This window comes from Haemorhous mexicanus, chromosome 1, assembly GCF_027477595.1.
Source record: "Haemorhous mexicanus isolate bHaeMex1 chromosome 1, bHaeMex1.pri, whole genome shotgun sequence".
NCBI lineage: Eukaryota > Metazoa > Chordata > Aves > Passeriformes > Fringillidae > Haemorhous > Haemorhous mexicanus.
In genome coordinates, this window is record NC_082341.1 from 105,883,079 (window position 1) to 105,898,111 (window position 15,033).

The 15,033-nt window shown below is 36.4% G+C and overlaps 1 protein-coding gene across 4 annotated transcripts in view; it reads right to left on the minus strand.

Annotated features, from left to right (window-relative positions):
- GNAL (G protein subunit alpha L) overlaps positions 1–15,033 on the minus strand; it is a 180,881-nt gene that overhangs the window by 44,214 nt on the left and 121,634 nt on the right. For all 4 annotated transcript variants that reach the window (XM_059857899.1, XM_059857920.1, XM_059857905.1 and 1 more), the window contains exon 5: positions 13,417–13,514. In XM_059857899.1, the coding sequence (XP_059713882.1) occupies positions 13,417–13,514 (98 nt within the window). The remainder of the gene's footprint in view (positions 1–13,416; positions 13,515–15,033) is intronic.

Consider the following 15,033-nt stretch of genomic DNA (forward strand, 5'->3'; position numbering starts at 1 on the left):
TAAAACCAACAAATGAGATAAGTGAAAAAACAGATTCCATAACATTTTATCTTACCATAATCAAAGAACTTACATCGGCAGAACAAAAATCAACCTTGAGCTTTGTGAACAGAACACAATGCAACATGGGCACAATCATTCCAAGAAACCAAAGCCAATTTACTCCTAATTCCATCTTGCACAAGAACAGAAAGTCATGCAGTGACCTGAAAGGACTGGTTTTTTTTTTAAATGGTGAAACACTGTTGTTTGTGATACTCTAGAAATACACACAATACTGGACCATCATACTTTGTTTCTGAGTCTGCAGAATGTCTCTGGCATGATCTGACTATAGTGTGTCAGTGCAGTACAGTGCAGTAAAGCTGCAGATTTGGCTCTATATCACATCTCAGCATACTCTTCTGAAAGGCATTCCCCCCAAATAATCCATGGAATATTTATAAGCTGGAGACTAAAGTGTGCCTCTGGGAGAGAATGGTACAGGGGAAGTGATATAGGGGACTGGAAGACGAGGAAGCAAGAGGCAGAGCCCCATTTGGTCCATGGGGAACAAAGGGAAGGAAAGCACCTTGTTTGTAGAGTTCTCTCACGTTCTCAAGTTGGTAGCAGATCTGGAAGTCATCACTCTGGGGAGGAACACTCTGTATTACCTGCACACGTGTAACACATGCACTATTGCTCACACAACTGTATATGCAGAAAGAACTTTGCTGCAGAAAACTGCATGTGGTAAGTCAGCTCTAGCTCAGAGCACCAACCAAGGCATGCAGATGAGTGAGTCACAGATCTGAACTGATACCTGCAACTGTATTACATTTAACTCGAAGGAGATACGTGTTGAGAAAGGTCTTGAGTTCAAACAAGTGAGCAGCTCCTGGGAAGAAATGCAAAACCCGAACTGGGGCCCCATTATGGAATAAAAAGACAAAGAAACAGCTGCAAATAAAGGGAATCCCTTCTTGTGCTCAGCCACAGTTGCCTTGGTTGTGCTGCCCTGTCTACTGGCACAGCCCAAGTCACTCAGCACCTTCCACTGTTGGTGGGAAGCATTTTTATTGCTTTTCTTGTTTTAAGTATGTTGAAACTCAATGTAATTCCATATATTTCCTTTCTTTCACACTCCTTACTGTTCTCCAGTAAACAACAAAGAGAAGAATAATTTCAATGCCCTCTTCTATTTACATTTTGAGAAACAACTAGGATTTGATTATTTATCTTTCAGCAAGAGAGAAATAAGTGAAGAGTCCTCACATTCCCCAGAAATGAACACAAGTGCTTCATCCAACTGGGCAGTTCAGGCTTTAAAAATTTCTGTTGAGGCCATATAACTGGAGAAGCAATGCTCCTTCATTGAAAAGGTAGTTTCTTACAGGCAAAGAGAACTTCAAACAAATAAGTATTTCAAAGGATTATGTTTCTAGAAAGTTTGTATCCTGAAGCCAAGGTTCTACTCATTACTTTTATTTCTGTCATCATCTGAGAAACAAGTTATGTTACTTGCCCTCTTTTAAACTACTTAAAAGCAGAAATGCACATAAAGCCTAATCTTTGATTTGTTAACAGTTTTATTATTTATATACAACAACAGTTGGGAATTTCCAGCATACTCCAATAAGAGTTTCTGATAGATTCTTCTCACTTGAGAATTATGAAGGAAGAATGGATTTACTAACAAGATGAAAACATCTGTTCTGAAAGCAATGCTCATTTCCCCCCCTTTTTTTCTTGCTGGTATGCTTTGTCTGATTACATTGATACATAAAATAGAAAAGAATGAAATTATTAAGAAAAGGTCAAAGAAAGATTGGGAATAGCAGATAGATAAGCCAACCTTACACACGTAGTAAGATATGCAAGACATCTCACTGCGACAAAAATGACACATTATCTTCTACCTCAATTGCCCTGAGGCCCAAATTATAGAAAATGATCAATTTATCAAGGATAAAACAATGAACAAACAAAACAGAGTAAAGCTAAAAAAATGGATCTGAAGTTATTGATAAGTGGAGAGAAAAAAGGGAAATATATCAGCCACCAAATTTAGATCAAGACCACAAGGTCTGTGCACTGAAACAGAAGAAAAAAGGCAATGCAAGTAAAAATCCAAACATGCTAGATTCTGCTCAGAAGACTTTCAGCCAGTGTTGCAATAACTGTTACACATGTGTAAGGTGAAAAATCTCCAGAAAATAAGCAGCTGAAATCTCTCCAAAAGAGTGTGATAGTGACATATGCCTCTGACTCCATTTTAAGAGAGAAAACTGATAAAACATCAGTGATGCTAAACATTTCAGCCAGTAAGTCCCCAGAAGAACCCATGATCTTTTCCACAGGTTTTCACAGATTTCAATGGAGGTACAGGGAATTACTGAGTGTTGTGCTTAAAAAGCACTGTTCTTGATAAACATTTTTGTAGGGAACTTTTTTTCAGGTAAACAGGACAGCATCACACTGGTTAAAACAGAAGCACCTGTCTTGGTGTTCTGAGGTCCACACTGTAATTTACAAAACTAGAATTAATCCTATTAGAGGCAGAGGGAAACTGAGACTTTTTGCTTGGAAAGCTTTTTCTATTTCTCCTCTGGGAAGAAAGTGTACTTGTGCTCCTAGCCTACTGTTGCAGATAACACCCATCTTCTGGAACAATGAGGCTGAGATGAAGAAACCGGTCTTGCTTGTGAATAAAGACATTTGTCTTAAGCTCATCCCACAGGCTGAAAGGTTTAGAATTAAATGTTTTGGAACTGTCCTTGAATTATTTCCTTTCTAAAGAAATTCATGGAATGCATACCATTTACTTTTTGTTATTTTTTTCTCTTTTAAGGATTTTTTCCTATATTTCAGTTTTTGTGGTCTTCTGTGTATTTCTGACAACCTCACAGTATCCATACCATATCCACATCTCATGTTTATTGTAACTGCCTTTTAGCCAGGCTACCTGGATTGCTCAGAATCCAACTGTGCCTTTACTCAAGTTTCTGAACATTCACCTGTGCTGTGCTCTTCATATGGCGTGGAAATAAAAGATCTCACTAGCAATGTCTCTTTGGTTGTTTCCAGGATCTTTTGTGATGGTTTGTTCTTTTTCCCTCCTCATATCCATTCTGCTCATTTCCATCAGGACATAGGCTAAGCCCCCTCAACATTATGCAGTCCCATGCATTTAACATTTGCCTCATTAAAGAGACATAAGAGACTGAATTTCTGCCAAAAATACTTGGTACTTTATTACTTTTGCTTTATTTGTGAACCCATATTTATTATCTTCGCCCACATATAATCTTCTCTTTTCATCCTCTAAAAAGGTATAACTTGTTTACAACTTAGTAAAAGCATGCCTAAAATAATTTTTAATAATAATATAATAATTCTTTCAACATGCTGTATATCAGGATGATCTCCCTGACACAGGTACAGAATGGTATATTTATAAATAAGTTAACAAATTTCTATGAATAAGCTTTAATAGAGGTCTCACTCTTGTCATTTTTACATAACATAATTTGCTGCTTACTATCAGGTCAAAAACCCCAAATTTTGCCTGTGTTGGCTGTGCTCTCTGCCCCACAACCTCCTCTGGAGAACCTCCCACCTCGACCTCAGCCCCTACTGACAGGAGCTGCCTACAAACCTCAGAGGAAAGGGGTGACTGATCAGTGCAGAACTGGTTAGTTCTGCTGTGATGCAAAACGAAACCAAACAAAACCACCAAACCCCCAAAACCAAAGATTTCCATGTAGCTAAAAGAAAATGAAACTTGGGGAAACTAGTGACTACATCTGACCCCCTTTTTTTGAAGAATTGTAACAATGTTGATGTAATGATCTATGGTTTACTACAATCAGTTCTGTAGAATGTAGAGAAAGGCTTCCTGGCATATGCCTCTTTAGAGAAAAGCTTTTCAAACCCACTCTGTTTGTGGTAAAAAGCAAGTTTATGGCAAACTTCCTGGGAAAAAAGGTTTCTACGATCCTGACAATGTAAGGAAATAGGACAACCAACTAAATGAATATAGAAGTCATACTGGACCAACAAATTCCTTTACACTTAAAGCCTACTTCTACATTCCCTGAACAGAATAAACTCGGGTGGCAACACTGCTTTATAGCATTCTACTACTCTTTAAAAAATTGGTTTTTAATAATTGCTACAGTAGTGTTGGCAATTACATGTTTGACATAGTTGGGCCAATAAATAAGTTGAGGCCAAGAAATTACACCTGTGCTGACCATTAAACTTCTCCACAATGTAGTTGGGAAGGAAACTTCATAAAGAATAACTATCCAAAATCTGCACCACTAGGATTTCAGGATGCTAATGCTCAGAATGCAGATCTTCCCAAACTGATCCTTCTAAACCAAAAGAAAGGTAGTGAATCCTTTTTAAGGAAAGGAAAAAAAACCAGCATGGAGGCAAAAGCAGAGAAGAAAGAAATGTAGCAAGAGATTTTGGTCAGAAAATGTACTTAAGGGTCATTCTGATATTCAGTCCAAATAATTTACACAAACAAATATATGAAAAACAAAACAAAACCTCCCAGCCTCCCTGCCATGTTCATGAAAGAAAACCAAAACTGAAAGGTTGTTCTCAGAAAATCCATATAACTGATTTTAAGATTCACCTTTCCATGCATTAGCACTTATATGTGAAAACTGCTTAAACTCATCTCTTTTTTTTGGATTACATTTAATGAAATTATCAGGGGAGTAGTAAGAGGAGGAACAACTAATTTTTGAACCAATTCTACAATTAATTATCTTTCAGAAATTGTATTATTTGGTATGTCCATTAAACAGGATGTCTACTGATACATCTTACACGTATTTTCCATTGCTTAATTTAGGCACAAATTAAACTTCAGGTTGAACCCCACAATGTAACAAACAATTCTAATTAAATCAGAAAGAATACTTTTATAAAAGACACAACTGAAACAATTTCTCTAAAGTCAAATAAACCTTTAAAAAATTCTGGCAGCATCACTGTTGTCTTGTACTAAAATGAACAAAATTAGGTTTAACTTAATTATGAGAAGTAGAGAGACACCCTTGAACTGCTTACTTTCCCAGTCTGATTTGTCTTAAAATTAGGATTACAACCAAACTGATAAATACCATGACTCTATTTTGGTTTAGTCTGAGGTGTAAAATTTATTTTTCAAGCATAGATGCTTAATCTTTGGACTTTTTCAACACAGTATCAACTGTATTTTATTTTCTTATTTCTTAACTTCTGCATTCCACCATCTTTCTTTTTCCAAATCTGTCAGTGCAGTGTTAATTTAGAAAAACACAGCCACCCAAACCCTGGCTTCTTGCAGATCCTAATATAAACAAGGCTGGGTACATCTATTAGTGCAGAGCAGGCTGTGTATGCAGAGTCTGGCCACTGAGCAGTTTCTTAAGAAGAAATATGACTCTTGGCCTTTCTTTATCCCGTCATGTGAAACTCAGTACTTGAAAAAAAGAAAAACTGCCCATGTCTAAGTGAAAAAATGCATGTGGCATTTAAGAAAACTTAAACTTCAAATGTAAATAATTTGACAGTATCCCACACAACATGCCATTAAATTTTCAATGCTCTTCTTTTTTAAGCATTTAACTCACCGTTATTCTACAGTTGTTATATTAAATTTAGTACCTAAACATGCATTTCACAGTAGGTTAGGTTTAAAGTAAGATACTATCGAACACACTTTTTCTATAGAGCATAGTAAAAAAAAAATTCCCATAGACATTTGTGTTACGTAATGATTAATAAGGTGATGTATTCTTTAACCAACCAACTCTGCCACTGAGAATATGCACACACTCAGCAATGAATTGTAAATGAACAGATTGAATTAAATTCTGTAGAAGTGGAATAAATATAAGTGACTCTCAATGTTCCCTGCAATATAATGAAGCTGGCTTTGGTCATAGTTTACTCTTTCTCCCACGCATACACTGGAAGAGTCCTAAACCAAGAACAGCACATAAATAACACCACAATTGACAGAATGACCCACAACTTCCTTCTGAAATCCACTCATAAATCCTGCATGCAGATTCTAGATAACCATCATCGGCAGTTTTACTTCATTTGAAGACATTTTGAGATGCTGACCCTGAACAATGATTCATATTCAGGATTTCTGGAGTTAAGCTGTATCAGCATGTTTACTGTACTCTTTCTTTAACATGCCAGTAGGAATACACATATTTTTAAGGTTCTCTTTATTGGCAGTTATCTGTACTCTAGATAAGTTATAACCCTTCAAGGCAATTTCAAACTATGCTGATTACCTCTGCTATTTTCCTTTCCTATGTTTTAATAACGACTTCTATGATTTTAATATGCAAAATTCAAACAAAATGTCCCTCAGTGCAGTCCAGCCTTACAGAGAAGCCTTCCCTTCCTGCTGCTCAGCATCCCAGAGTCTGGTCATTTTTGCCAGTCACACTGGCCCACTGTGCCAGCTCACTGATTCAGCCCTGTACCAGCACCTATTCACATCTGTCCTCAATGCTGTGATGCAAGATAAACACAGTCTTTTCTCTTTTAATAATAAATGCAACAGAAGGCTCTTTCTTTGTTATAAAGGATATTGATGCTTTAAGAGTGTCTATGCTGAGGGTAACACTGAGTGTCTTGGTGCTTCAGCAGTCTCTTGCTCAGGCTTGAAAAGCTCCTCAAGTGTTGTATTGCAAAAGCCTGTAGTTTAACTCTGTAGAAAGGATATGGAAAAATATATCTCCAAATTAAATACAGGATACTAATAGAGAAAACTAAATGCAGACAAGCTCAGCTGATGGACCTCCTTGCAATTCTCCAATTTGCTGAATGGATTACATTTCCAAACGACATTGAGTTGCCACGTAACACTAACATGTCCTGCACCTATTATTGCCTCGTGTGTGCAGTCAGGGAAAAAAAAAAATTAGGAAAAACATTCATCAGTTGTTCAGGAAAAAATGAAAAATTTGATGACATGGAGAGGAAAGAACTGTTTTCTCGACAGAATAAAGCCAGCTTTGCTGTATTGTTTCGAAGAAAACTAACACTGTCTAATAAAACATCAAAAAGAGTCAAGTGTACTTTCATGCATCTGTCACGACTCTGCCTAGTCTTTAGATTTTATTACTCCTTTAAATTGAAGTTAGGAAATATTTTATGTTTCTCTGCCTTTGACTTTCAACCTTTTTGCTTGTTCTAAAACCGCAGGAAACAGAACCAGTCATACACAGTGAAGCATGTGGGAAAATGTATGGTTTAAATTTATGTTTGAGCAGCCCTTGGAGGGCAGCTTAAACAGTTCTCCAGTGGCAATTAGTTAATAAGAAAAAGTATTTGTCACATCAATTTTAAAAGGCAGAGAAGGTACTGTGTTTATAAACTACCTTCTATCTTTTTATATATTTGAGAAGTGCTATTGTCTTCTCTAGGTATGGAAGGCATTTGTGAACCAAAGTGGTTTAAACAGGGGGGTACCTGCCTGTATGCCATTCTGGCTATTTCTGAATCGTATTTTCATACTGCTTCATCCTCCAAACTGAAAATACAAATGCACTTGGAGGTTTCTCTAGCTACTTCTTATTCCATATCTTTGTACTTCTAAATACTAGGATTATAACATCATGGTTACATTTTGATTACCAAAATTAAGATAGAATTGGTTAAATGGAATGATTTTTGTTTTGTAAGAGAAAGCAAAAGGGGAACAACAACAACAACAACAAAAATCACAGCAACACATGAAATGGTTATTTCTTAGAATTCCCAGTGCATATTTTAAGAAACCACAATTCTGCCTCTTGAGAGTGTGGTCTATTAGTTAGTAAACAGTGAAAAATTCAAGCATTACACACTGGAGAATGACTTCTGTCCTATCTGGCAGCCACCTCTGTTTAGAAGACTCATCAGTGAGGCTAAAGTGATTACTCTATAAATATAACCTCTCTCTTTTTTTTTTTTTTTATTACTATTAAACAACAATTTAGTGGTTGGTTAAGGCTTATAGTTTAGATCAGGTAAGTGGAGAAAACTTGTTCATGAATTAACCAAACAAAATTTGCTTCTAACTTAAGCATGGAATTTTTAAGGTTTGATTGTGATACTGCATGAGAAACTTTAAAAGGAAAAAATGAAGAAACTTTATCATCACAGTGAGTTGTTTATATATGAACCAGAATAGATGGAATGAAATAATATTATGGTTTTCTTGTATCACCATAAAAATTTAGTTCTTAAAATCTCATCACATGAAACATTTCATATTAATACTTTTCTTGTGCTTCTATAAGTAAAAATTATTAGTCCTATATTTACTAAGCACTTACCAAATGTAAAAAGAATCACTGCTTTTAAAAATAATGTTCTCTAGATAACAACAGCAACAATAATAACAGTGCTTAGCTTAATTTATCATTAATTTATCATTAATTTATCATAAATCTATCCGCATTTACTGCGCCTTATGAAGAAAGAGTACACCAATACACCTAACTGCAATGCCACACTAGACAAAAGAAGCAGAGAATGCCAAGGCAGCTTTTCTGACCTCAGCCTGGAGGAGGGAATTTACTGATGACTGTGCGTGCCAGCAATTAAACCTTATGTCTAGAAGAGTGCAAGGCAAGTCAAAAATATGCTTGGTTTTAAGAAGTGCTGCTGTTAAGAAAAGAATTATCTTTTTTCTCTCACTGAGAGCTGAATCTGTGGACAATAACAGAACAGAACAACAGAACCCAACAACAGAGCTGGGTTTTTTTACGATTACCTAACATAGGATAGACATCTCAGAAACTGGCTGAAACCCCCCCAGGACAGAATAACTGCAAAGAAAAAGAAAATCTGTGTCTTTTCCATCTATATCAGCTCAAATATAAAATCAATTTTCTTCGGCCAAGCTCACATCCCTTGTGTTTGTGTTCCTGAGAACTTGTATAATTTAGTTTTATTAGCCCCAATGTTCACACAGAGACCAATTTAGGCCTTCACACTTAAGTACATCAGAAGTGGTATGTTTTGTCAGGGAAAGAAGACTGATAAAGACTGGGGCAAAGAAGAAGTGGTATGTTTTGTCAGGGAAAGAAGACTGATAAAGACTGGGGCAAAGTACTGGTTGAGGGCAGGATTCCCTTAAATCCTTGGTCTACTTCCTATTCCAAGGATCTCAGTGGGCTGAGTAAAACCCTTTCCAGCCAGGGCCACTCATGAACAAACATGCTGCTATTTGCATGTGAACACAGTGAAACAAAATTCTATTCTAGAACTTTCTAATAAACATGAAAGGAGTTTTTTTTTTTTTTTTTATTTCTAACAACAACAGCTTGAACTTGAGCTGTGACCTGAAAAGAGAACTGAATGTTTTGCTTTTGTCTTTTTTGTCCCCTTCCCAAAGTGCCTAGTTCTGCTTGTCTACTCTTGTGCTCTAGTACTACCACCTTTCCCTGGCAATGTTTGAGCACTTCAAGCGTCCTCACACCTTTTTTCAGATCACTGAAACTAATTTTAGCAAGCCACCAGACAGCTGAGTAGCCAAAACTAAGTTATCTCAATGCTTACTTTATGAAAACAACAGATGCATGTCACCAGATTGGGGTGCCTGATATCCCCCAAGGATGACTGATGTTCTGAATTGAAATGTTGTACCTCTTCATTGCCACATAAATTAATTGACTTAAATTTATGAAGTTTTTAAAGACATAATCAACTCACTAGCTTTTTTTTCATTTTTTAATTGAAGGCCATCATACCTAAAACTTTATTTGTTTTGTTCTGCTCTACATTTATAGAATTTTTCTTTGTGGTTCCCATCCATGGATACAATAGAATTTGGGTATTTGGTTACCAGTATAAAAAAACTGAAATATTAAAAATGGAGCTGTATTCGTAATTTAGGAAACTAACTTTTAGAAAACTGTCCTAGAATCACAGGAAAATTTCAATTTCTGCCTATTGTTTATATACTAGACAGTTCAATGCCAAAACTTCTCTAAATCACAATCTGAAAGTCCCTCATAGACCTAGAATTTGCTAAATTTAAATTATGTGGATACAGACAAAAAGCACAGTTTGAATAGAGTTCAAATAAGTTAAAGTTAGATGGGAGATTTATCATCATAAACAGAATAAATCTGCTGAAATCTGTCTAAGTCAAAGGGGGACACAACTAAATAAAATAAACTTTTCAAAGTAAGTATCACTATTGAGATTAAACTTGAAATTTACCTTGTAAGAAATATTAAATCAAAGGACAAGGAAAACAATAACCTGTCAGTTTTATGATATTAATCCAGAAGAAATATATGAAGGTCATTAAGGAGAGAAGATGGTTGATGGCCATGCAATAATACCCCCTCCAAGAGTTACATAAATGTCTTTGTAGCTGGTGATAAAGAACAATCCTGATCTTTGCTGACCTCTAGCTTGGCCACAGATTCGTATTTGTTACAAATATCACATGATGCATCAACATGATGTGTGCACTAAATGCATTCCTTAACAATGAAAGAAGTGAGATACATAATAACTCATGTAAGAATATTAAAATGATTAAATGAATAAGAATGAGGGAAAAGCATTCCCGTGAAGGAGCAGTATCCTGATAATTTGAAAGGGCATTGAGGATCAAGGAAAATTAACTTTCAGGCATAAAGTAAATAAAACATTTGCCTCTGTGTCCTTCTAATACCTCTGATTCCAGCAAAATACTTCTCCCACAGCAATAAAGAAAATTAGGTTAAATTTTAAAAATACAGAAGCTCTGTACTGTAGCCAAATTAAACTATTCCAAAATACACTGTATTTGCAACTCTTTTACAGTCAGCAAGTTTGGTCGCTGACATTATAATTTGCTAATAATGCTTTTCAGTATTCTTAAGCCAGCCACCCAACTTGTAGTCCAATGATATTTATAACACATGCTGGGATTTTTTAGGTTTGGCTTTGTGTTTTTTTAAGCTGAGAAGTGGTGGCCTACTGAGAATGTTCTTCCTTCACTACTAAGCAAAAGATTAGGATTTACTGATGGCATGGGATGTTTTCTCCTAAAGCCAGTGTAATGGAAACACTGCAGTTGTTTCAAAATCCCACAATAAGCATGTGTATCAGCATTACACTCCTTCCCTTTTCCTGTGGTCATCTTCACCAGTGAAAGATGACCACAGACAGATTCTGAGAGAAATGCCACATGCTCCTGCTGAGCCAGAAAACAGCACCCTCACTCTCTGTATTTCCTAAGTGGATGAAAGAACCTGATTTCCAACCTCTGCTCACAGGCTCTCAGTTACGAGGAGGATGTGACCCCACCACCCTGACAAACCTCCATCTACTGCAAGCACAGAAATGTTCCTCTGGGTAGAGCGGCAGATAAAAGTTGGGTGCATTTTTAGCATCTTTCTGTCAAGATTATACTTCAGTTTTCGAAATCATCAATACCTGTGAGAAAAATGGCTGTTTGATCAGATCACTGATACAGCTGTACCTGACTTTCAAGTTTCTGCTCTAAGACTGAAGGTGTGTAAACAAGGATAAGTCACTCAGCTGTTAAATTTTCAAGGAGATCATGACATGAAAAGCACAGATACATTCAAAGAATATTGAACTATCAAATGATACTTCATGAAGGGTCTTGAAGGTAAAGAATGATGCAAATGTACTCACTACTATAACAAATAGCCTTAGAATAAGGGAAAAGCAAGCCAGTTAGCGTTATGGAGGGAAGAAACATAGAAAAAACCCTTTTAAACTTGGTTTAACCTCTTACAGAAAAAAGGTAGTAGGATTTAGTTTTCTGTTCCAAGACAGTGGACTTAATTCTACATCCAATTTTTTCCCTCCTTTGTGTTTTGGTTTTGGACACAACATGAAACTAACATTCTTCCTGTCAGAGCCTGTAGATAGGCATAATTTTTTAAAGGGAAAACACACACCACCGTTAACACTATAATTTGGTGTATTCCTGTTTTTTTCTGGCCCTTTCAGCACCATTTTCCAAAGTAGGATTGTGAGACCTTTACTGATCATTGAAGTAGGGTTCACATTCATGTATTTTAAATATGTACTGTTATTCTGTTTTCTTGGTCTGATGTTTTAGTGTGTGAATAGATATGATAAACAGTCAGTCTGCACTTTCCAGCAAGCACAACTCAAATCTGTACTATGGTGGTGGTGGTGGTGAGTGAGGGCAGAGAGGAAACCCACTGATTATAATCTCGGACAGCTGTCTAAGTCTCTCTGTGTACAATCACTGCTTTAATTTCCAGCTACTCTGGACTGTGAGCAAATGCCCAGGTTTTGATAAATGCACTGAGGTCAAATGAGTTCCTTCATACACATATGTAATTCTTCCTCACTTCCATGTGCTGATGAATCATTTTTTCCCAAAAATTGTCTGGAAAGAGGGAAAACAAACCATGACCCACAACATCGAAATTGCCCACTGGGGCAGAAGCATGACCAGTTCTTTAGTGACATGGACTATTCCCCTGCTTCAGGCTCAGCAGCAAGAGCATAGAGGAGAGAAAAGCAGAACACTGAGTGCAGGAACAGACTTGTGGCATTGCTGCTGACCATTCTGCCAATTAGATAAACCGTAACCCGCTGCAGTGTGTTCTCTGGAAACCCTAAATCCCATAGCAACTGCATGAGTGTGTGTTCTCACAATAGCAGTTCACATGAAATGTGTATTTTCAATGGAAATCTAATTCAGACCTGTGTTACTATCAAGAACAGCTGAGTTTGTAGCCCTTGTAATCTTAACAGACTATTTTTTGATTAATAGGTTTTAATCACTGTACTATGTACTCATGATTTGCACCTTCACAATCTACTACACTTCTCAGAACATTTCTGACCAGACTGAATCTGTTTACAGATTTTGACTGTTACATAGATGTGTACCACTTCACTTTGAAGGACAGAATACCAAATGTATGACTGTCTTTAATTAAATACCGCTTATAATTTTTTCCACCTAGAAAATATATTAGTAATGCAGGTATGCATTTGGTTATGTAAATGTCTCAGAAATTTTTATGGAATGTGAAAAGACAGAGCAATTTCAGCACTGTCTGGGTCTCAGAATTTTAAACAAAGGATTCTCCTTAGATTGACTCAACATTTTTCCAACTTAATAGTTTCAATTGAAATGATTTTATGTAAATCAATTTTGAGTGGAATAAAGATACCTAAAGTTGTTTTATTTTTTTTAATCTTTTCTTTATTAGATGTGAAATATTTGAGGCAGAATATTTAGTTGTATAATAATGGCAAACTATGATAATAAATTAATTTTGCTCCACCTATACAGAGAGTGAAAATTTTAATTCCTGCATTGCAAAACTCCTGAATCTCACAGATATATTTTCTAACTTCTTATAGACGATCACATTCTTGGCTATAAATTTCCTAAAAAGAAATACTTACTACTGTGCACAGTCAATCAGCTGATATTCGTTTGACCTCTCGAAGCACGCCTTTACACCTTCATCATCCCAGAGCTTTTTTGCATGTTCAAAGAACTCCTGAAAATTGGAAATGCAATAAATCAGAGAACATTTCTCAATTTTTTCAATCCCCAATCTGAGCTGTTCCTTCCCCCAACCTTCAGGCTTTATGCTTTGCAAAATGATAGATTATACACTTACAGAAGAAAAGCTATAAGCATTTATTAGCAAAGTTACAATAAAGTATACAAAACATATGGCTGCTGAGAGTTTCCAGGACATGATATATAATGAAGACTGTCTTCAAGATGCATGCCAGTCCAAATACAAAATTTACTGTAAGTACAAAAGTTACCTAGAAGAATGTTCACTTCATTTTTAACTGAATTTATGCTTCTGTCATGGAAAAGGCATAAAAGTGACACAAAAAGCCGCTCAGCTTATAAACATTAGCTTTCCAGAGAAAGAACCAGCCTGGAACATTAAAAATATTGTGCAACTTTTCCTGAAAAACACAACTTTCCGCTACTTGGTATTTTCTCATGCACTATAATAACTTGATTGCAAGACTTTCAGAGTCTTTGCTCAACACTGCATCCTCCAAATAGCTGCCTGGCACAATGTGTTGTTCCCAGCAGCTATCCCAGGCTAACCAATCCAGAAATGTCTGCCAGCAAGCTTAATTCAGAATGATTTGAAGGAGGAACCAAAGCTGTCCTTTGTGCCAGTGAAGCCACAGCCATGCACGGGCAGAGAGGTAGGTCCAACCCTGCCTGCTGGCTCCTTTTCTCCAGCCCCAGTTCTAGAGACTCAAGGATCCAGCTTGCTTTAAAGCTGGGAGTCCATTTTATGTTTTATCCTTTCTGGTAAATGACACTGTAACAGAGTTTTTCCAGCTACATAGTTCTAAATTCAAATGAAGGATGTTTAGATGAATTAGTATTTCCTTTATTATATGGCTCTTTCCTCCCTTGAACAAAATTGTTAAAGCAATAAGTCAACTCAAACAGAGAAGTTGTTTTCTTAACACCTCAACACTGCTAATAAATCAGCAGAGTCCTTCGGTTAGTCACAAATTTGTGAAACCTAACAAATTACTTTTCCACAGCTCAATTTGGCTCTGTGTAAAATGGGTGTAATACCACTATTCACTTCATGATCCTGTCAAAATTTTGCAAAAACATCTAAATTCTGAAACTTTTCTGAAATTGCTTGCCAGTCTCTCCCCACATCTTTTCAGGATGTAAAACCTTTTGCCATTTTTTCCCCCCCAACTATACCATGCACAATGTAGAGAGAGAGAAAATTCCATTCTTTAAGAAGTTTTGAAAATGTTAGAGAAAAGAAGATATTAAAGCAGAAACCTATGAGAAACCTTTGCAGAAAGTCGTGGATGGAGAGAGGAAGCAACACCATATATAGAAAGATGCTTATACTGCCCTTGAAATTTATTTCTTCACTTGGTGAGGACATGTTTATTTAGTCTTTGTTGTTTTAATTACTTATATAACTATTGTTTGAAACACTGCAGATCCACCTTTTGAAGCGATGCTACAGCTATTATAAACTCTCTGTTCCTACAGCAGGAAAAAAGCAA